This window comes from Carettochelys insculpta, chromosome 3, assembly GCF_033958435.1.
Source record: "Carettochelys insculpta isolate YL-2023 chromosome 3, ASM3395843v1, whole genome shotgun sequence".
NCBI lineage: Eukaryota > Metazoa > Chordata > Testudines > Carettochelyidae > Carettochelys > Carettochelys insculpta.
Window position 1 is genome coordinate 79,844,859 of NC_134139.1, and position 24,060 is coordinate 79,868,918.

Consider the following 24,060-nt stretch of genomic DNA (forward strand, 5'->3'; position numbering starts at 1 on the left):
CATAGTGCCAAAAAACATTTATCTTCCAAAAAGAGGAATATATACAGCCAGCCATTGTCATTAATAGATTTATTCTGTCCTGCCGAACACTGGAAAGAGGGAATGTCTGGCACAAAAAAATATACACATGAAGAACAAAACCTTTAAAAAGCATAACTTGAAGTAAGATTATTAAAAACATTTATGAAAGCAAGCCTAAAATATATATACACCCAGCAATTGAAGTGGTTCATACATTTGTCATTAGGGTTGCATTTGTTTCAAACCAACTTACCAATTTGTAGATGCCTAAAAGAATTGACATTAAAACCAATCAAAAGATAAAATATAAATAAAACTTGGACAAGCTGCTCCAAGAACAGCTCAGTAAAGCAACTCATCGCAATTCAGTAGACAATCGATAAAAATAATACAATTTCCCGTAAGCATCAGGGAAGTAGGCACTAACTGGAAAATACTTCGACAGTTGTTGCAGTTTGTAACTGTAAGTCCATCTCCTTTCGCTACTGTGCCATACTCAATACCTTTTACAATGTACCCCGAGAATTTCTTTGAAAGTATTTAAAAACTGTTACGTTGTTTTTTTGAATCCTTTTAAAATAGGATATATATTTTCAAATGCTTCATAAATTTCTGCTCTGACTTTAGCACCTAGAAACAAAAGTTAGAAAGTACATTTGTGAAAGCTGTAACATTCACTTTTCATGATTAGTTATTAGTTTTGACCCAGATATTGTATAATTAAGACCTCTCTCTCTCTCACTCAGACTGCCTCTTCCTGTTTGCACTTTTTTCCTATACGCTCTTGGGATTTCTTCAGATTTTCAGTTTGTGTTCACTTATTTTCTGTCATCACATAGTAGCACACTTAGCTGGTATTGCTCAGAGCCATAAGCTCAATTAAGCTTTTTTTTTTTTTTTTTTAAATAGAAGGAAAAGGTATATGCTTTATTTAAATTACTATTTTTCAAAATTTTTTTTAATTTTTATTTTGGATTTCTTAAAGGGGTTAATTTTTCCATGTGATTTTTATTATTTTTAAATGGGAATTTTATCAACTTTATTTTTTCATCCCTATAAACTCAAGTTGCATGCGTTACTAAAAATAGGCTATACTGATTTGCAATAATATTTTTTAGTTTTCAAACCTTAAGCATTGATTTAACTATGGGTTGAACCTCTCTAGTCCAGCACCTTTGGGAACTGACTGGAGCCAAACCAGTGAATTTGCTGACCCAGGGGAGGTCAATATTGCCTAGTAGTATTACCAATACTTCCATTGCAGACTGGGCTCTTTGAAGACAGTGAGGGATAAATTAGAGCTACATGAGAGGAAGGTGTCTGTACAAAACCCAAAACTTTATGGGACTGTTGGAAACTTGGCCACGCCCATGATAAGTGGACATCCAGTTAAACTAAAATGCCATACCCCAAATGTTGCTGGACCAGCATATGCCAAACTAGAGAAGTTCAACCTGTAGGCCAAACCAGAGCACTCCTCTAAATTTCTCCATTTTAGCTCTTTCCTGTAAGGTTCATGAAGCAATCCTATTGCAAGTTCAGCAAATTTTTCTGGCTCATTTTGGTCCAGTCTGTGAGGGGAAAATAAATTTCTTAAAGGTACAGTCATATCACAACCCCTCACTCCTCTGCCCTCCCCCCCCCCCAGAAGGGGCCCACAGGGCAGGAGCTTGGGGGAGAGATGTTGTGATACAACAGCACCTGAAACAAATTTAAGGGTGGGGTGGAGGCCCCAAGTATGGGGTGTGGATGTGGGGAGTGGTGGAGTCAATGTTGGGGGTGGTAAGGAGCAGCTCAGGATAGAGAATTGGGAGAGGGGAGAGAATTGTACCAGGGCTGCTCGCTCTTCCCTCTCCTGTCCCAGTCAGGGAGCAAGAGCAAAATGCCACAGGTCATCTGTCCCTGCAATTGAATCTTGGACAGTGGGGGATTGGAGGGGGGCAGGTACAGATTCTGCCCCCTCCATAAAGGGTACCTGAGAATGGAAGACTCAGAGCTGGGGGAGGGGAGGGGAGGGGGCGAACCCCCCGCCAGACCTTTTCACCTGCCTGATGATTGTCTCTTTTCTGTTCAGTTTTATGAAAAGCAATGTCATTCCATGCACAACCAAACACTTACATTGCTTTAGGATAATAAGAGGAAGCTGTATACCGAATTTGGTGGTTCTAGCTCTTACTGTTTAGAAGGAGTTTTCTACAGACTAACTCTCCAAAACATGTAGATTTCATATGATCAATACAGTTTCACACTTCCAATAGCGTAGAATTTGTACATTACTTGTAGGAATTTCAGTATGCAAACATGAACTAAGTTCACACCATTTTATACAGAAGAAAATAGACGTAAAAATAAGGATAGTGTTTAACCCATTTTAACAGCATGTCCACCACCTCAGCAAACTGAATACTAACTTATACTCTCTCTGATTTGGAAATAGTAACAGAGAGGAAGCCATGCTACTCTGTACACTATCAAAACAAAAAGCAGTCAAGTAGCACTTTGACGACTAGCAAAATGATTTATTAGGTGAGCTTTCGCGGGACAGACCCACTTCTTCAGACCATAGCCAGACCAGAATAGACTCAATATTTAAGACACAGAGAACCAAAAACAGTAAGCAAGGAGGACAAATCAGAAAAAGACAATCAAGGTGAGCAAATGGTTTTTGGTTCTCTGTGCCTTAAATATTGAGTCTGTTCTGGTCTGGCTATGGTCTGAAGAAGTGGGTCTGTCCCGCGAAAGCTCACCTAATAAACCATTTTGCTAGTCTTTAAAGTGCTACTTGACTGCTTTTTGTTTTGATTTGGAAATGTTTTAAATCCCAGAGTTTCATTTAGTGTAGTTCAGCATTCCCAAGATACACTCTTTGTAAGAAAGATGTATATTCTTGGTGTTGTAGCCTAACCTTAGACTGTTAAAAGCATCAATATTGTTGGCTTGGTTACTTACCAGTTAAAACTACCTTTCCAGAAACAAAAATGAGGAGGACAATTCTTGGCTTGATCATTCGGTAGATTAAGCCAGGAAACAATTCTGGCTCATAACTGAAAGGAAAGAGAGAGAAGGTTAAGCAAAACAAACTAATCTGAAATTGATGTTAGCTTATCAGATGTACTCATGTTTAATGATAGAAAACAGCTCTCCCACCTTCACCTTTTTTTTTTGGGATCGGGACGTTTAAAGAGTTGGATTTTCCTGGCATAACTTCTAGCACTAGTAACTGATGTCTCAAAACCAGTGGTATCTAAGAATTAAATATACTGACAAGGAATTAGCTATTAAAACTACAAGGCTAAAAATTAAATGACTTAGTTGTAACTGCTTAACTTATGGCTCAGTTTCTGAGCGAGCATGAAGTGGGTCTGTCCCACAGAAGCCCATCACTGAGTAAATCATTTTGTTAAGTCTTTAAGGTGCTACATTTCTGCTGTTTTGTTTTGACTGAATACAGACTAACATGGCTACCTCTCTGTTACCATTTCCCTTGTTAGTTCAGATAACACAACCCAACATCTATTTAAATATGTTATTTAATCTATTTTGGACAAAAACACATAGGCCGCATTTACATAAGCAAGTTCTTTTGAAAAAAGTCCTGATTTTCCAAAATAACACAGGGAGCGTCCACACACAATGGACTCTTTTGATCCAAAAATCGAAAGAATACAGCTCTTCTGGAAGCCCTCTTCCGCTCCCGGCTCAAGGAGAGTGCCTCCTTTTGAAAGCTTCTTTTGGGGGGGGGCAGGAGAGAAGCTGGCGGAGACGCTCCGCAGGGCCCTTTTCTTGAAAGAGCAGTCCTCAGAGTGCCAGACTTTTCAACCCCCGGACTGTCCTTTCGAAAAAGCGGGGCTGTGCAGATTTTCTCTATTGAAAGAGCGGATCGATCTTTCAATATGCTTTTTTGTGCGTGGAAATGCTTTTTCAAAAGAAGATCTTCCAGAAGAGATGCTCTAAAGAGACTGCTCTAGTGTACACATGGCCTATAGAACGAAGAAAAGTTTCAGTGCTTTGTTGTTTTAATTAGGCAAATTTTACGTTACTATTCTTACCATTATCTTAATGTTAAGATAAACCACAGTCTTTACTGTTCAGTTCGTTTGATGCCAGTTTCCCTGCAGAGTTCTATGGTTGCAGGCAGCTCCACCTGCCTGTGCCTCTGCTTCCATGTGCAAGACTACAAAACAAACTGACCAGGAAAGGGCTCAACAAAGATTTAGTGAGGATGGAACTTTTAGTGGATTAGCTTCTGGCTGACAAAACCAGAGGCAACGGAGCAGTGAAACCCATACAGTATAACCATTTAGATCGGTAGATCAAGTGTGTAGCAATAGTGGGTCACATGAAGATTTTTTATTTACCTGCTGAACTGCTGATGTGTAAGTACCAATCCCTCTAACCTGATAGGAAATTTCACATCACAGCTTCCCACCATGTTCTGAATCTTAAAATCCAAGAATTTTGCTGGAAAGCCCAATTTTTGAACAACTCTGGCATATTTCCTCGCTGCCAATCTGGACTGCTCCTCACTGAAGGGAGAAAACACATGAGGAAATACAATGAATATATAAATGTGGAAAAACTGAAGGGAATGAGGAGTATGAAGCTGTATACCAAAATACTTTTACACATTGTTAGCAACTATTGTTGCTGTCTATCCTGTTAGTAACCTATCAGAAGCCTCAAAATAATTATTTTACACTTTGGTCTTTACCATTCATTAAAAACTCACAATACAAGTATTACACATCCCTCAGCATGCCACCAGATTACTGTTCTCTCCTGCCCACCTTAACTCTACAAGGAGCGATAGTATTTAAATTCACAAGTCTGATTATTTTGTCCTCCCTTTTTGCTTGCTCTTTGTCTTTCCTTTCACAAAATAAAGCTTCTCCCGGCCTCCGAGGCTAGCTCTATTTTAATTATTTGTCAATCTCTAAAGCATTAGGATGCAGTGATGAGCACTATATAAGCCAGTGACACTCAGATCTCAGGGGATGAGGAGCCCAATCAATCATTATCTTTACCCAAAAGAGCCCCTATAGCGTAAATTCATGCTTTCATTTACGATACTTATAGTTACACTGAAACAGTATGAAAGCAAATATTTAGTTTTTGTATAAATATTATTTTCACAGCAAAATGGCTGACCAAATATTTTATCCACAACAATTGGTTAAACACACAGCTAGCATCCTGATTGGTTAATAATCACAGAATTTTAATGTCTTGTGCTACAAAAAGCCACAGGACACACCTTTAAAGAGCCACTTGTGGCTCGCAATCCATAGTTCGACTATCTCTGATATAAGTAAACAAACACGTCCTAATGTAACTTTGCTATCAAGCGCTCAAGAGATTAATCTCCCTCACATCGGTAAGGCTAATATGATAATTTTACAAATGCGGAGTCTGAGGCATACAGGTTAAAGTGTCCAAAATCACGTAAGTCAGCAATCAGTCAAATGGAGAATCTCGACAGGATGGATTGCTTTCAAGATTTAAAATTATTAAATTAAATGTGATTTAAAAACTCAACAGTAAAAAACACTTCATTAAAACTGAACTATATTTGTTTAGCAAATTAAAAAAATGCACTCAGATAGTAGAGGTCTAACATTTTGGTAGTCCATTTGGGCTCTTGAAATGACAAGTAGCCTGTTACAAAAGTTGGACAACACACGTCTTGTTCAAGCAGTGACCTGATCTGGTAAATTAAATTCCTTCACTCTTTAGTTTTGAAAAGATTAAAAATAGGTAAGTATCATATTTTAAGTAGAGAAACAAGGTAGGAAAGGTTAGTATATTTTAAATGGAGTTTTGTCTGACATGGAGACATTTGTAAGCTCAAAAGTTTGTCTCTATCAACAGAAGTAGGTTCAACAACATACTACATCACCCACCTTATTTCTCCAGTATTCTGCTAGTGACACAATATTGCCTATTTCTAGCTAGATATTTTATCAAAACACAATATAGGTAAGCCATGTGGTCATAGCTAAACTTTAAATCCAAGGAGTTTGTGAATATTTTTGAACATGTGGATCTTCTTCAACTTTTTCCTTAAACTAGGCTTTTCCTTTTAATGGATTTTTATATTCAACAAAATTCATGTCATTTGAAAGTTACAAAATACTTTCAATGCTTTCTTATTCCATAAACAATCCTAACTGATACTCTCTCTTTGGAGTCACTTAGCTATAGGTATTAAACTATTTGTCCGTGGAGAATTATAATATCTTCATTGCTTGGATTTAATGATCATGTATGTTGTAAAGCAGTGATTCCCAAACTTTTCAACATCACGCCCTCCCCCTTTTGATTTTTGAGAAACCCTCACCCCCCCCACCTCTTCTTTACCATCATCCACACCCCTTTTTAACAAAAAATTCAATTTGTAATTTACTATAAAAATATTATTTAAAATTAAAAATAAGCACAAAGAGTTTTCCTTGGCTCCTTGCAGGTGCCTGGTGCAGCCCCCAGCTGGTCAGCTGCCTGAGTGGTATGCCAGCTGCCCCACCCGTCTGAGACCTGCACTGCCAGAGTCACCTGCCCAAGCTCCACGCTGCTGGGGCCAGCCACCCACTCACCCACCAGCCACGCACCCAAGCTACCCGAGCCCCATGCTACTGTAGCCAGCTGCCTGCTGCCAGCCTGAGCCACCTGAGCCCTGCGATGCTGGGGCCAGCCGCCCAAGCCCTGTGAATCCTGCAAGCTGACTGGCCACCCGAGCCCCTCCCCTCCCACAAAGCCAGGCACTACCAGCTCTTACCCCTTACCTGAGCCAGGCACCCCTAGCCCCACATCTAACCCCATCTTCCTAGTCCTCCTCCCCTGCCCACACTCACTCATCTTTGCATGCGGGTCTTCGCCGTCTGACCGCTTTTTATAGTGGCTGCACTGGGTCATCCACGTAAAATGGCAGGGGCTGAGAGCCAGAAGCAAAGGTCGGCTCTTTCTAGGGGTGGGGGGGAATAATGGGGAGATCTGGGTCACCTCGTGCCCCCCCCAACGGAATTTCTTCATTCCCCCCCAGTTTGGGAAACCATTTTGTACAGCCATGCATTCACACCAATGGAAAATCAGAGGGTAGCACTGGGAACGCAGTTCAGCGATCATGCTCTGCCCAGACTGAATATGGAGTATATCTTGCTTCACTCTATAGGACCCGTTTGGCCACCGCTAGGAAGCAGTGTCAAGGTCCAAGAGGAGGGGCCTCTGAACAAAGCAACCTGTCAGAGACATCATGATTATTCGGGATGCATGATGGGAAATTAGTGAAGTTAAATCACTCTCCTGCATGCAGTCAGGCACTTCTCAAGAGGCATTCGTGCACACCTACAATTCTGTGCCTCTGACATTCCATTTTTAAAACGAGCACTTTGTTTTCATTCAAACAGGTAAAATCATAGACGTTTCTAATGCCTGCACTCCATTTGGACTATGGCACACACACCTAAAATGCTCTTCTAACTTAATCAGTTATTTGGAAAGCTGGGTGCGGGCTGCCAGCTTGCTTGTACAGCAAGGTATGTCCAATGCAAGTAAACACTGTAAACTGGAAAGGTCATCTGATTCTGAATTACAGAATGACTAATGAACAGTTACAGTTACACAAACCTTTTAGCTCCTGTGCACACCATTTTTCCAGAGCTGAATATAAGGGCAGTAGTACGTGGTTCTCTTATTCTCATGATGACAGCAGCAAAACGCTGAAATACATAACTTGAAACGGTCAGTGATATTATAACTGGAAGAATTCTATACAAATAAATGCATGACCAGATTTTAAACTGTATGAACTTAGAGTACTTTCCACTCGGGCAGCCCTCCTTATTCTAAAAGCTGTCAACTTGATGAACAATTTTAAAAATGAATGAAATACTTTAAGTTGTATGACCGACTCCCTGCACATCTACTTTTTCAGTCGCTTTCCTTTTTTTTAAAAAAATATTTCTCTTATGGCTTTTCTACACTTGCCACCAACGTTGAAGGGGGCATGGTAATATCAGGGCGATGGGAGGTTACTAATGAAGTGCTACAGGGAATATGCAGCATTTCATTAGGCTAATTCTCCCCCCCGGAAACTTGTGTCAAACTTCGAAGTGCCAGCATGTGGATACCCACAGGCACTTCGAAGTGCCTTTACTCCCCAAAATTGAGGAGTAAAGGCACGCTGACGTGCCCACAGCTACGCCGCATGCCGGCACTTCAAAGGTTGACACTTTGAAGTTGCTGTGGGGGAGAATTAGCCTAATGAAGGGCTGCATATGCATCGCAGCACCTCATTAGTAATCGCTCATTACCCTGATTACCATGCCCCCTTCAAAGTTGGGGGCCAGTGTAGACATATCCTTATTGTGTGAAAGACTAATACAAACAAAAGACGAAATTGTATTATAAAACAGGAACAAATTATTTTACACAGCTTTTTGTTACATGCACTGAGTAAACTACGTGGAGGAAAACCGCAATCTTTCAGTTATATGAATGTTACTTGTAACAACTAATAATTTTCAAACAGAAGTTTGATTTTGTCTCTTTAAGCCACAACATGCTCAGTACGTACAACTATTATTAGACTCCTGCAAATCTACAGACATCTGCTTTATAACTGTAGGTTTCTGCATCTGCAGATGTCCATGGCTCATTTTTCAGATGCAGATACAAATTTTGTACCTAGAAACCTGCAAATGTGTGGATGTTGGTTTATATTGCCGGTTATCCACATGCAGATATCCACTGATCATTTTTGTGGCAACAGGTACGTACCTAAATTGTATGTGCGCAAAGCTTTAACTATTATAATCTGCATTTTACTGACGAGAAACACACACACAAATTAGGATCATCCAACCTCAGACGGCTAGTCATGGGTGGAACCCAGAAGCCAAATTCTTGTCAATGGAAGTCATGTGAATTACTCCACACACACATCAGTAGCATCTTTAATCATAGTTCTGGGCGCTCATCTCCATGTGTGAGAATATAGAACCACATTTGATTGAACTATCGTTTTAAATTGAGTTTAGATTTTAACATGGGCTATAGGCTCAAAGCTTGGGACCAAAAAGAATGAACTCATGAGAAGGAAGGATCGTTTGTGTTAAACTTGTAGTTACTCTTTGCAGTACCAGCATTATCTTATTTAACTTTTGGAAAAAAGGAAACCATTAACTGAGCACCAGTGCAGTAAATAATTAGTTGGAAAAAATATGGGAAAGTCAGATGAGAGAAATAACCCTGAACAAAGCAGGAGGCAGCCCTAAATTGCTTCAACTGAATTCAGCTAAGGTCCAATAATCAGCAATGATGTCACTTGTTAATTATGCATAAAAATAGTAATGTTCTCGGCGTTATGCCCAGGCTTTTCTTTAGCCCTCTGAAACTATGCCATGGAAGGAAGGGGTCTCCCAGGAATGGTCCAACTGTGAGTTTTTGGACATGTACTGAAGTAGGTGTATAGATATGCTTATGTTCGTATTTTGGTTGTAACCAGCACCACGTGGCCTTTGGATAATAAAGGAACGGTTGTGTGGAAACGGGCTTGTGATAAACCTTAATGACATTTTTAGGAAAATTATTTCCAATACCACAGTTTAATTATTATTTATGCAGGGTATTACCACAAAAGTAATTTAACCACAAATTCCTTTATTAAATCCACAGGCAAACAGCATGTTTACAATTGTTCTAAACATGCCTAAAACTCAATACACTAAGCAATTTACTTACATCCAAGCAGTAACAAAACATGGCTTTCAAATGGAATAAATCTAGCGGTACTTATACTGGTCAGTTCCAAACTGATCAGGCAGGAGCCCCTGAGATCAGGAAATCTCTGACTCCCTGTTTGAACTACTACAGACAGATCTACGTGAGAAACTTTTGACAATCTAGCAGCATTGATCAGGGGCATAATTTTTGCTGGTGTTTTCATACCAGCAGCAGACACAGATATACTAGTATGAAAACATTCTTTCCAGTACAACTTCAGTCTGGAACCAATGTAACCTCTACTAGAAAACTCTTCTTATGAGGTCCTTTTCTCCCCTCATATAAAGACCTACAATAAGTGAGTTTTGCAGGTAGAATTCTATGAGCAAAAATTTTAAGATTAAAATTTTAGATCAGAGGGGCAATAATTTTTGCCGGGAGGAAGGGGGGGGGCGCGCGGGGGAAATAAACTACTCCAATAATTTGGAAAGTGGTTAAGGGCTCTGTCCCCCCCAAAAAAAATCTCTCACCTCCTATTTTCCAGTAACTATAAACCAGCCAATGGGAGCTGAGATCTTTTGCAAGGGCACAGGAGCAGTACACAAAGCCTCCCTGTGCATCCCAGTATCCAGGGTAGAGAGCTACATGGAGCAGGAAGCTGCTTAAAGCAGTGGCTGGTTGCTCTGTGCTTGAGGTGACCTGTGGGATGGATTCAATGGCTGATGTAGACTATGCTGAAGACTTGTTTCTTTGATGGCTAGTGGGAAGTTTGTTCCCCATTCAACTCAAACACATCTCTCTTACCTTGGGATTGTATTCGGCATTTCGGGCTCGAAGCGCAATGGTCTTTAGGTCAAGTTTGCAACCCAGATTCACAGTGGACACGATATTCCTGAAGACAAATTAAAGAGACAGTTGGCCAGGCTAGATTTAATAAAAAAAATTCCTGGGATCTCTTTTTAAACTGGACATGACTCGAGACGTAGATTTTGCTGTACAAGCAGGTTTGATTGGTCAGATACAGCTGTAGTTTAACACAGCTGACCAAGATGAAGTTACACCAAAAGATTATTCTACCACAAAATGGTAGCCAAGGATCACACAGAAATATGTTAAAGTTCTCTCAGTTCTCCCAAGGTGTCACAAGTTTCACTTCCTTCTCAACCATTAAAAATAAAGGATTTTTGTTTACATTTAGGCCATGTCTACACTAGCCAAAAACTTCAAAATGGCCATTTCGAAGTTTACTAATGAAGCACTGAAATACATATTCAGCACCTCATTAGCATGCAGGCGGCCGCAGCACTTCGAAATTGATGCAGCTCACCCAGACGGGGCTCCTTTTCGAAAGGACCCTGGCTACTTCAAAGTCCCCTTATTCCTATGAGCAGATGGGAATAAGGGGACTTCGAAGTAGGCAGGGTCCTTTCGAAAAGGAGCCCCGTCTGGACGAGCCGCGTCAATTTCAAAGTGCTGTGGCCGTCCACATGCTAATGAGGCGCTGAATATGTATTTCAGCACTTCATTAGTAAACTTCAAAATGGCCATTTGCATGGCCATTTCAAAGTTTTTGGCTAGTGTAGACGTAGCCTTAGAGAACCAAGTTGTGTTTGCATCGCTTTTGAATGACGTGTGCTCAAAAATAATGTTGTTTTGAGTAAAAATGCCTATTGACACTTTTTTCTAGGAGTTGCCATAACAAAATACAGAGAATCTAATTAGCTTTTCCCCTTTACTGCCAAGCACAATGAGAAAGATTTTCAGATCCAATGTCTTGAACTACTTCTACATTTTTCTTCCCTGAACATAAATTCATACGCAGTAGTAAATTAGAAAATAAGGCAAGATATATGGGACAATTCTATCTATAGTTGACTATCAGGGTTCTCTCCACATTAGATTGTCAGTTCAGATTACATTTCACACCAGGTTTGTTGAGCTTTTGAATGGCATATAGCCAAAAACAGTTACAGTATTACAAAACAACCACAAAGACAGAGCATGACATTATGCAGCCCAACCCGGCGTATGTTGGATATGTGGCTAACAAAGGTCAGCAAGAAGTCCCACTTGTAATACCACACTCCCATGCTCACAGAAGTTTTAAATTCACTACCTCTTTAAAAGGCTCATCGTCTGGGAGGGAATGTACCATTAAAACATACAAAGCACACTCACTGCAGCTGTGGCACAATCCCAGAGCTCTCAGATGCAGGCGTTGCAGGAGTTATTGGTGTCATAGGCGTCATTGGAGAGGGATAGAGTGGTGTGGTTCCTGGTAAGGGAGCTGTAGTAAGAGTCTGTGAATGGAAGAGCTGTGGCGTTTGACTGGATGTTCCCTGTGTTGCCTGCTGTGACGTGGACTGTTGTGCTACTTGCTGCTGCCTCTGCTGTTCCTCAAGAATAGACAGACTGTTGCTGCTTTGGACAGGCTGTGGTGTCAGTCCAGTTCCATAGGGCATCATGGGGCTAAAAATTGGAATTCCGGGAGTCATGGCACCCTAGAGAAGAAGATATAAAGAATAAAGCATGAATTCTCTTGAGCCAATTTAGTTTTTTTTTTTGAGAAAAATCAAACATCTGTTGTATGAGTTCAAGAACAAGAATGGTATCTGTACAGTTCAAAGGGGGGATTTGTTAGAACTTAATACGCAAGGTGCATCTACACTCCAAAATGGCGTTGACTTCATGTCTGTTGGCATACCGCTGTTGTCGTAATTAAATCACATTTGCGTGCTCACACTAAACGCCTTGTGTCAGCAGGGAGTGCCCTCACCAAGAGCACTTGTACTGACTGGGATGCTGTGGCTGCATCTACACTAGCAAGTTCTTTCAGAAGATCCCATGGAGCCTCTACACACAAAAAGTGTTCTTTTGAAAGTAGATCGAATGAATATGGCGCTCCTTTTGAAACCGCTCTTCCTCTCCTGTTTCAGGAGACGCACCTTCTTTCCAAAGAAAACGCGCGTGGACACCTCTCGGGGCCCTTCTTTTGAAAGAGCTGTCCTCAGGGCACCTGATTTTTTTTTTCCATCCCTGGCCCATTCTTTCAAAAGAGCCAGGGGCTGTGTGGATGCTCTCTTCCAGAAGAGCAGAGCACTCTTTTGAGCTGCTTTTTTGTGTGTGGTCGCACTCTTGTGAAAGAAGTTCTTTCGGAAGAGATCTTCCAGAAGGGCCTCTTTCAAAAGATTAGACGTAGCCTATGAGACAGCTTCTGCAGACAGTAACAGTTGATATAAGCAACAAGGTCTACGTTGACACTGCAGCAATCAACATTGATTCTACACCTCTTGTGGGGGTAGAGTTATTAAATCAGCCAGAGCAGTTACGTCAGCAGGGGTGAAGAATTAGCAGAGACCCTTACGTAATGGGCTTAAATTGGAGCAACAGAGTTTAGGCTGGACAATAGGAAAAATGTTGCGACTATCAGGGTGGTTAAGTATGGGAATAAATTGCCTGGTGTGGTTGTAGAATCTCCACCTTTGGAGATGCTTCAGAACAATTTGGATAAATATCTAACAGGGATTACATAGACGGTGCCTGGCCCTGCCATAAGGGCAGGCGACTGGACTTGACCTCTTGATGCCCCTCCTAGTTCTACTTTTCTGTGATTCTATAATTAGATTGAGATAAACTGCCTTGCATCAACCTAATTCTGTAATGTAGGCCAGGCCTTAGAACAGAGGAGGGCAATAACTTTTGCTGGGGAACCACTCTATGAATTGTAGAAAGGTGTCGAGGCCACACCTTTCTCAGTAATAAAATTCAACACTATCTGTTCCAGGGGTGTGTAAGATACGGTCCATGGACTAGATCCCACCCACTGGCTGCATCTGGTTGACATACTATTTATATTCACTGCTGGGGTAGCAAAGGGGACCAGGAACTGTGGGCTTTTTAAAGAGCTTCAGGAACTGCAGGTGGCAGCCAGGCAGCATGGTAGCAGCCACGAATGCCAGTTGTTAGGAAGAGGCAGGTGTTAGTAGTGGGTGATTCGATCATTAGAAATATAGATAGTTGGGTTTGTGATGATTGGGAGAACTGTATGGCGACTTGCCTGCCTGGCACAAAGGTTGTGGATCTTTCGAGGCATCTAGACAGACTTATATGCAGTAGTGGGGAGGAGCCAGTGGTCGTGGTACATGTAAGTACCAATGACATAGGGAAGGGCAGGAGAGATGTCCTGGAGGCCAAATTTAGGTTACTAGGAAGGAGACTGAAATCCAGGACCTCTATGGTGGCATTCTCAGAAATGCTTCCAGTTCCACGCGCAGGGCCAGGTAGGCAGGCAGAACTTCAGAGTCTCAATGCGTGGATGAGACGATGGTGTAGGGAAGAAGGGTTTAGATTTATTAGGAACTGGGGACACTTTTGGGGTAGGGGGAGCCTATACAGGAAGAATGGACTCCATCTGAACCAAGGTGGATCCGGGCTGCTGGCATTAAACATTAAAAAGGTCGTAGAGCAGTGGTTAAACTAAGAAATGGGGGAAAGCCGATTGGTTCGGAGAAGCATGTGGATCAGACGGAGACTTCTCTTAGGCGAGACTCCATTGATAGAGATTCTCTAAAATTCAGTCAGAAAGAGAAGAAGGGAGATGATCGAGTATGGGCCAGATCAGATGAGAAAAAAAATCACATGTAAAAGAATCCAATATGTCAGGGAAGGGCAGGCATACGAATAGTGGTAGTTTTTTAAAGTGTTTTTACACAAATGCTAGAAGTCTGTCTAATAAGATGGGTGAACTAGAGTACCTCATATCAAGGGAGGAAATTGACATAATAGGCATCACGGAAACCTGGTGGAATGAGGACAATCAGTGGGACACTATCATACCAGGATATAAAATATATCGGAAGGACAGAACGGGTCGAGCGGGTGGCGGAGTGGTACTGTATGTGAAAGACAATATAGAATCAAATGAAATAAAAATCCTAAATGAATCAAAATGTTCCACAGAATCACTATGGATAGCAATTCCTTCCTCTGATGGGAATATAGCACTGGGGATATATTATCGACCACCTGACCAGGACAGTGATAGTGATGCTGAAATGCTAAGGGAGATTAGAGAGGCTATCAAAATAAAAAACTCACTAATAATGGGGGATTTCAATTATCCCCATACTGACTGGGTACATGTCACCTCAGGAAGGGATTCAGAGAGAAAATTTCTTGATGCCTTAAATGACTGCTTCTTGGAGCAGCTGGTACAGGAACCCACAAGGGGAGAGGCAATTCTTGATTTAGTACTGAGTGGAACACAGGATCTGGTCCAAGAAGTAACTATTACAGGACCGCTTGGAAATAGTGACCATAACATAACAACATTCAATATTCCTGTGTTGGGAAGAACACAGCAACAGTCCAACACTCTGATATTTAATTTCAAAAAGGGGAATTACACAAAAACGAGGAGGTTAGTTAAGCAGAAATTAAAAGGTAGAGTAACTAGAGTAAAATCCCTGCAAGCTGCGTGGAAACTTTTCAGAGATACCATATTAGAGGCCCAACTTAAATGTATACCCCAAATTAAGAAACACAGTAAGAGACCTAAAAAAAAGCCACCATGGCTTACCAACCATGTAAAAGAGGCAGTGAGAGATAAAAAGGCATCTTTTAAAAACTGGAAGTCAAATCCTAGTGATCAAAATAGAAAGGAACATAAACACTGCCAAATTAAATGTAAAAATGTAATAAGAAAAGCCAAAAAAGATTTTGAGGAACAGTTAGCCATAAATTCAAAAGACAATAGTAAAATGTTTTTTAAGTACATTAGAAGCAGGAAGCCTGCTAAAAAAGCAGTGGGGCCCTGCACGAGAGAGACGTAAAAGGAGCAATCAAGGAAGATAATGCCACTGTGGAAAAACTAAATGATTTCTTTGCTTCAGTCTTCATGGCTGAGGACGTTAGAGAGATTCCCAAATCTGAGCTGTCCTTTATAGGTGACAAATCTGAGGAACTGTGCCAGATTGAAGTATCATTACAGGAGGTTTTGGAACTTATTGATAGGCTAAACAGTCGCAAGTCTCTGGGACCAGATGGTATTCACCCAAAGGTTCTGAAAGAACTCAAATGTGAAATTGCGGAACTATTAACGCTGGTTTGTAACCTATCCTTTAAATCAGCTTTGGTACCCAATGATTGGAAGACAGCTAGTATAACACCAATATTTAAAAAGGGCTCTAACGGAGACCCTAGCAATTATAGATCGGTAAGTCTAACATCAGTAGCAGGCAAATTAGTAGAAACAATAGTAAATAATAAAATTGTCAGATACGTAGAGGAACATGATTTGTTGAGCAAAAGTCAACATGGTTTCTGTAAAGGGAAGTCACGTCTTACTAGAGTTCTTTGAAGGGGTTAACAAGCATGCGGACAGGGGGGATCCAGTAGACATAGGATACTTAGATTTCCAGAAAGCCTTTGACACGGTCCCTCACCAAAGGCTCTTATGTAAATTAGGTGGTCATGGGATAGGAGGAAAGATCCTTTCATGGATTGGGAACTGGTTAAAAGACAGGAAACAAAGGGTAGGAATAAATGGTAAATTTTCACAATGGAAGGGGGTAACTAGTGGCGTTCCCCAAGCGTCAGTCCTGGGACCAATCTTGTTCAACTTATTCATCAATGATCTAGAGAAAGGGGTAAGCAGTGAGATGGCAAAGTTTGCAGATGACACCAAACTGTTCAGGATAGTCAAAACCAAAGCAGACTGTGAAGAACTTCAAAAAGATCTCAGCAAACTGAGTGATTGGGCAGCAAAATGGCAAATGAAATTTAATGTGGGTAAGTGTAAGGTAATGCACATTGGGAAAAATAACCCTAATTATACATATAATATGATGGGGGCAAATTTAGCTACAACAGATCAGGAAAGGGATCTTGGAATTATAGCGGATAGTTCTCTGAAAACATCCATGCAGCGTGCAGCGGCAGTCAGTAAAGCAAACAGGATGTTAGGAATAATTAAAAAGGGATAGAAAATAAGACAAAGAATATCTTACTTCCCCTATATAAAACTATGGTACGTCCACATCTTGAGTACCGCGTGCAGATGTGGTCTCCTCACCTCAGAAAAGATATACCGGCGTTAGAAAAGGTTCAGAAAAGGGCAACTAAAATGATTAAGGATTTGGAACAGGTCCCATATGAGGAGAGGCTAGAGAGACTGGGACTTTTCAGTCTAGAAAAGAGGAGACTGAGGGGCGATATGATAGAGGTATATAAAATCATGAATGGTGTGGAGAAAGTGAATACAGAAAAGTTATTTACTTGTTCCCATAATATAAGAACTAGAGGACACCAAATGAAATTAATGGGTAGCAGGTTCAAAACTAATAAAAGAAAGTTTTTCTTCACACAGCGCACAGTCAACCTGTGGAACTCCTTACCAGAGGACACTGTGAAGGCCAGGACTCTAACAGAGTTTAAAAAAAGAGCTCGATAAATATTTGGAGGTTAGGTCCATAGATGGCTATTAGCAAGGGGTAAGGTATGGTGCCTAGCCTTTTGTTGAAGGCGGGAGATGGATGGCAGGAGACAAATGGCTTGATCATTGTCTTCAGTTCACCTCCTCTGGGGCACCAGGCATTGGCTACTGTCAGCAGACAGGATACTGGGCTAGATGGACCTTTGGTCTGACCCAGTATGGCCGTTCTTATGTTATGTTACTAATATTTAGAGGCCTCCCAGGACCCCACTGCTAGCTTACCACCAGGCCAACACTTGGGGTTCCTGCAGCTACTGAAAAAGCCCACAGCTCCCAGTCCCCCGACACCACCTCGGCTGTGGAATATAAATACAGTAAAGCCTCTAGTTCCTGCAACCCTCTGCGCAACTTGAATTTTCCCACAAGCCCAGGGGACACAGGAACCAAGCTGCAGCCTGCTTCCTGGCTCCCCAGGGCTTGCAGGAGCTGCGAAACTGACCAGCCCATCACACTTGTCAGTTTCCCAGCTCCCAGAGTGGCAGAGAACCAGGGAGCAGCCTGGCTCCCCTCTCCCCACCACTTGCCAGACCGAGGAAGCTGACCAGCCATGAGCTGTTTGGGGAGCTTGGAACCAGGCAGCAGCCTGGTTCCCGGCTCCCCTCCCCTTGCAGAGCCAGGAAACTGACCAGTGCAGCAGCCTTGGTCAGTTTCCTGGCTCTGGCCAGTGGAGGGGAGCCGGAACTGGGAGCAGCCTGGCTCCCTGCTCCCCTCCACTCTGTGGAGTCAGGAAGCTAACTAGGGTTGCTGCCTTGCTCAGTTTCTCATCTCTGTAAGTGCAGTGCTGCCTGGTTCCCAGCTCGTCACCACTTTGGAGATTAGGAAACTGCTCCTGTCAGGGGTGGCAAGGGTCAGGCTACTGCCTTTGACAGGAGCAGTTTCCCTGCTCCCATTAGGGGTGACAGCTGCATTAACCCAAGACACATCTAGAGGGTTTACTGTAGCATGCAGGCCATCAGCTGACTCCAAGTGTTAGGCAGACCAAATTCAGCCCATGGTCCATATTTTGTCTTAGAAGCTCATCTGACTGCACACTACCAAGAACAATTTTTATCTCTGCTAGATTGTCCAGTCTAGTACTCCTCTTCACAAACCAGCGAAGGGCTAGTTTCTTGAGAGTATATTCCGGAACTTTGTTTCCTGAACAATACGCTAATGTGGAACTGATCTCACCCCCCGCCCCCACACCAGTGAATCTGGGGCTTGTGGAAAATGCCTGCTTAAAAGCCCTGGAGACTGAAGTTGTCCTTTTATAAAAGACGAAGCTCAGCATTAGCAGCACTAGCTTCCTCATGTCACCCTGCAACTATGCTTCAGAATGTGACCTGGAGAGTACTTCCTGAAATCGAAAGGGAGTGCAGGCTCATGCCAATTTAGTGCTCTGTTATCTGAGCAAAGAAACTAAGTGGAGAGCCAATTACAATGACATTTCCAAGTGATGGGCATTCCAGACACAATGATTTCCAATGTTACCACTAGCATGGATGTGACATTTGTTTTACTGAAATTAAAAAAAAAAACTATTTAAATGTTCAGATGCACAATGTAAGCAAATTCATCCATTTCACCTTTTCCAATACACACCATATTTACATTAAAGTCAATTATATCAAGGATGAATATTTCTTTACTGAAAAGATCCTTATAAATATTAACAGAGGAGCAAAAAAACTTAACTTTCTCTCTGATGCATGCACAAGAGAGAGGGCTTTAAGACACACAAAGTTGTTGTAATTATTTATCAACTTAATTTTTTTTAATGTCTCATGAATGATCTTCCATTTTAGATATGCAAGTGACACAAGAAAATTTGGTATTTCCAAAGCAATTGTACTTAATCATCTGGAAGATGGGAATACCATTAAAAACCCAACTGTAATGAAATTACAGTTCAATTAAAAATTTTTTTTCCACGTATGAGGATGAAATAGTGGCAATACTCCAGAGATTACATATTACTGCTTCTTATCCTAGAACCTGTTGTCATACAGAGTAGTTCCAAAAGCAACAACTATTAGACCCTGCAGTCATAAATAAGCACATTCATGCTGCTAGGTTCTAAACAATCTTTCACAGCCATAAGCACGAAGACAGATTACATACCAGAAGCTGAAATCTTTCAGAAAAATTCATCTCACAAGTAAATTTTAAATCTCTTGTTTTTACCTGAGGGGATGCTAATCCCTGGGCGTAGGGAGGCAAACTGTTGTTCTGATCCATGATTCCAATGATTTCTTGGTCAAGATAGAAATGATTCCTCCAGTTCAGTAAAAGTAATTCCACACCCTCAGGGCTTTCTTCCCCCTCCTACAGCATGCCAGCAACTAGTTTCTCAGCCAGTCTTGAAGTGTTATGAAAACATCAGCTCCAGAAAAGTCTGCGTAGTACGTCTAAAATACAATTCAAACACTGAAAGGGAAAAAGGAGCCTTTTGATAACCATACATTTAAAAAATTATTGATTACATCCAGCTGCCATGTAACCTTTGTGCATATAGTGCTGTCCTGGAAACTTCACTCTGGCATGTGTTTGGCCTTACTCAAATGAGCAGGCTCACTGAATTCAGAGGCACCAGCCACATACCTAAGAGCTTTTGTACACTAGAAAGCTACATTGCTCAGGAATGTGAAAATTTCACACCAGAGACACACAGTTCCCTCCTTCTACACTTAACCCCAATGCAGAAAGCACTAGATGGATTCTGGGGAGGAATCTACCATCAACCCTACCTACTGCCTCTCAGATGGAAAAACTCTTTCCATTGCCTTAGTTATTCTCTATGCTACCTTTCTAATGTAGACACACCCTTTTTGCAGCACTAAGCCTTTGGTTGTAATGATTACAAACATTGCAACCAAAACACACAATATATTTCACTTAAACCTTAAACATTAGCAGAAATCTACGTTTACAGGTTACCCGAGACTTCATTACATTAAAAGATTACATCTCAGCTTTCAAATTAACATAAGACACTCAAGTGTGGCACAAATTTTACCAAGATAACAAATAATGTCAATATTATATCTATAGCTTATCATATTTTGAGTAGTGCTTCCAAAACACAGCAGGCCAAGTTTCTAACAACTGCACCAGCTCAAATCCATTGATTTTAAGAAAGAATGCCCTGGAAAGACATGGGGATGTAAAATCATATTTAACTGGTAAACCAACTGAAAAGGTGGAGGGGGCTGGTGAGGCCACTCCAGCAGAGGTTGGAGTGGCTCCCCAGATGCCCTGCTCAGGGTGTGCTGGGGGGAACCCAGAGTGCACCAGCGTCCATGGCTGCTCCCCACAGGGCTGTAGTATCCCTTTTCCTGTGGTGGGCAGTTCACCGGTTAAACATTAACGTGCCTAGAACAACTGAAAGTGGAATCTGATCTATTTTTAAAATGGCACCACAGTATTTCTACATGCTTTAAAAATTATTTTATTAATCTACTGACTTTGCTATCTTGAAACTAAGATTGCAAGTCCTTACACTTGTACATAATTTGCTGTTGTGAGGTTATTTTTGAGGCATGGGCTGTTGGAAACGATTTAATAGAAAGACTTTATTAAAAAGATCAGAAAGAATAAAAAAAATCTTTGCCAATGGGATCAAAAATGAAACAAAAATTTCAAAGACTCACATGCACCTTACAGAAGAGAAAAAGTTAGACAAAAATGACATAAGCACATCTTTTTAATGCACACAGCCATCTTCTGATTTTCCCATATTATAGAGCAATAACATAGCTTAAAATAGGACGTCCCACTGTGAAATTCTTCTAGTAACTTTCAGCTTCCTCCAATAATTGGATGTTAGGTTGAAATCTCAGACTTATTTGAGTTTGAAGAAAACCTTTTCAGCTGCTTATTTTTATTTTTATTGCTAATGCACCTAAGCATGAACTTGCAGTAACAATGCAAAAGCTGCAAATAGGTGGTCTTTTGTGTGATGATAAAATATATTACCACTACATTTATCTGCACTGCTCCCATCCATAAAAAGTACCCAGATTGCGTCATGGTAGGGTAAATTACCCAAGTGAAAAAATACCAAACACAACGCTACACCCCCTGCCCACAGCACTGGAACTTTAAAAAGGCAGAGAACATTTTCAAAAGTGTAGTCTAAATACCAAGGATTTCAGGGTCCACAGTAAGTAGGAAGACTAGATAAAGGTCTTGCAACAGTGTAAATATGGTCTGTTTTGAGTTTAGCTACATTTGTGCAAGGAACAAATTCCAGAGAAGGGACTTCTGAGGACAAACTGCCTTCAACGCCACTGAGATTTCCCCCTTATTACTGCACATTAATACTAATAATGCATAAGAAAATACATCAAGACCAGTTTAAACACAAATTTGCATATATACTGAGAGCCTGAACCAACACATGTATTGGAAGAATATCTCACTAATTTCAATGGGAGATTTGGCTATGTAACACCACTTGGTAATTTCATAGCACTTTTCATTTTCAAAGCACTTAATAATTTTCAGAACACCCGCCTAATGACATACATAATTATCAGAATGGTAGCCGAGCTAGTCTATATCTTCAAAAACAAGAGTCCTGGGGCACTTACGTTAACCCATACATGCAAGACTGCAATGAAGCCTGATTTGTCCTCCTTTTCAATCTGTGCATGATCATGGACACCCCAGGGTATATTATTTGACTAACAAATAAATAATCTCCTCAGGCTACTCTGCAAGTCTGATTCTCCGTATTGCACTGCTCCCATTTTGCAGATGGGGGAAGAGACCAGCCAGTGTAGTGACCGGTCCATCTCCACACCCAAGGAGTCAGGGTCGCGGCTGCGGAAACTGCTATAATGATTAACTCACCGGGGCCCACCAGCCTGTCTCCGACTCCCCTAGTCAAGAGCCCGGGGCTCAGAAAGGCCGGAGCACCAAGGGTAGAGCAAGGGGCGCCGCTTCCCGCTCCTGCCTACGGAGGTTTACGCAGGACAGCGCTGGGCCGCCAACCCCTGGCGCGCCGCGCTCCCGGAACGGCGGGCAGGGGCCGCCCCGCGTGGGCGAGAAGCAGGAGCGGGACGGGGCGGGGAGGCGGGAACACCCGGGAGGCGGAGGCCGGACCCAGCGCGGGTCGGGCCGGGAGACGCACGCGCAGCCCAGGGAGCGGAGCGTCGCGTCGCGTCGCCCGGACCCCGCCACAGAGCCGCAGCCCCGCCGGATGTGCCCAGCTCAGGGGCTCCGTACCTGCCACGGCAGCTCCCTCCAGGCGCGCCACACTCCCGGCGTTGGCGGCGACCTCCACCGGGACCCCACCCCTTCCTCCGGCGCACGCATAACACGTCACTTCCGCCAGTCGCACCGCCTTTCCCGCAGTGGCCATGTTGCGTGAGGGCAAAGCCCGGCGGTGGGGGATGCATAGGCCAACCCGAGGGAGAGATTCTGAGCCGCTGCCGTTGCCGCCCCCCGGGGGCTGTGTAGTGCCAGGGAGCCCAGTGCACACAAAGACAACACAGCAACGCAAAAAGCATCAGCTGCAGAGTCCACCAGCCCGGGGAGGCGCAGCCCCCAGCCACTGTAACTCCCCCGCCCCCATGCCTGTATCAGCCCTAGTGCAGGTGTCCTCAACCAAAACAGCAAGAGCCATTTTTTCCCATTTGGTAAAAACACCTCAGTAATTCAAGAGCTGCAATGCATGTGAATACGAGACAGTCCTTAAAAGATAACATCACACTGTGTTTTTTGTCACTCCTGTTTTAAGAACAGCATACACGCAATGATTTCTATTGCAATGCATGTTTACGAGGATGTTCACAAACATTTTATGTATTCTAGTTCCTAAGACCTTACATGTTTGTACCACCGTCTTCCTGACTTTCACTCCTGAACCTTGTCTCTCTCTGGCTACGTCTACATGTGCACGCTACATCGAAATAGCTTATTAGTCTATTATAGTCTATTTCGATGAATAACGTCTACACGTCCTCCAGGGCTGGCAACGTCGACGTTCAACTTCGACGTTGGGCAGCACCACATTGAAATAGGCGCTGCGAGGGAACGTCTACATGCCAAAGTAGCACACATCGAAATAAGGGTGCCAGGAACAGCTGCAGACAGGGTCACAGGGCGGACTCAACAGCAAGCTGCTCCCTTAAAGGGCCCCTCCCAGACACAGTTGCACTAAACAACACAAGATCCACAGAGCCAACAACTGGTTGCAGACCCTGTGCATGCAGCATGGATCCCCAGCTGCAGCAGCAGCAGCAGCCAGAAGCCCTGGGCTAAGGGCTGCTGCACACGGTGACCATAGAGCCCCGCAGGGGCTGGAGAGAGAGCGTCTCTCAACCCCTCAGCTGATGGTCACCATGGCAGACCCCACTATTTCGATGTTGCGGGATGCGGATCATCTACACGTGTCCTACTTCAACGTTCAACTTCGAAGTAGGGCGCTATTCCCATCCCCTCATGAGGTTAGCGACTTCGACGTCTCGCCGACTAACGTCGATTTCAACTTCGAAATAGCGCCCAACACATGTAGCCGTGACGGGCGCTATTTCGAAGTTGGCACCGCTACTTCAAAGTAGCGTACACATGTGGACGCGGCCTTTGTCTCTGGAGGACACTAGCAGAGGTTATCCACCTTTTGAGGTCATACATTCTTTGCTATTTAGATATTGTTGTTCATTTTGGGGCTTTACTGTTTAGCAAAAGTAATCAGGAGGGTTTTGTTTTTTATTTTTAACTTTACAATTATAGCATTGGGAGCCACAAAGAAGTCCTTACATAGCAGCATGTGGCTCCAGAGCTGCAGATTGGAGACACCTGGCCTAGTGCATTTCATCAGCAACCATCACTGTCCCTCAGAGCCA

At 42.5% G+C, this 24,060-nt stretch overlaps 1 protein-coding gene across 2 annotated transcripts; it reads right to left on the reverse strand.

Annotated features, from left to right (window-relative positions):
* Window positions 1–54: 54 nt before the first annotated feature.
* TBP (TATA-box binding protein) lies at window positions 55–22,510 on the reverse strand. 2 transcript variants are annotated; one of them, XM_074990205.1, is made up of 8 exons: window positions 22,439–22,510; window positions 19,394–19,636; window positions 11,917–12,239; window positions 10,543–10,630; window positions 7,642–7,733; window positions 4,380–4,547; window positions 2,971–3,065; window positions 55–651 (listed from the first exon to the last, which is right to left on the reverse strand). In XM_074990205.1, exons 2-8 carry the CDS (start codon window positions 19,445–19,447, stop codon window positions 572–574), a joined length of 900 nt encoding a protein of 299 aa, XP_074846306.1. In that variant the 5' UTR covers window positions 19,448–19,636; window positions 22,439–22,510; the 3' UTR covers window positions 55–571. The 2 variants fall into 2 exon arrangements, with proteins under 2 accessions (XP_074846306.1, XP_074846307.1); XM_074990206.1 differs by having other exon boundaries at window positions 19,394–19,617; window positions 22,439–22,490.
* Between the last annotated feature and the right edge of the window lie 1,550 nt (window positions 22,511–24,060).

Coding starts and splice junctions, on each gene's coding strand:
- TBP (XM_074990205.1), bottom strand. CDS start 19,447: ATGGATCAGAACAACAGTTTGCCTCCCTACGCCCAGGGATTAGCATCC. Junction 4,548..7,641: donor GTGTGCACAGGAGCTAAAAG/GTTTGTGTAACT, acceptor TTCTCCCTTCAG/TGAGGAGCAGTCCAGATTGG. Junction 652..2,970: donor TGGAAAGGTAGTTTTAACTG/GTAAGTAACCAA, acceptor TTTTGTTTCTAG/GTGCTAAAGTCAGAGCAGAA.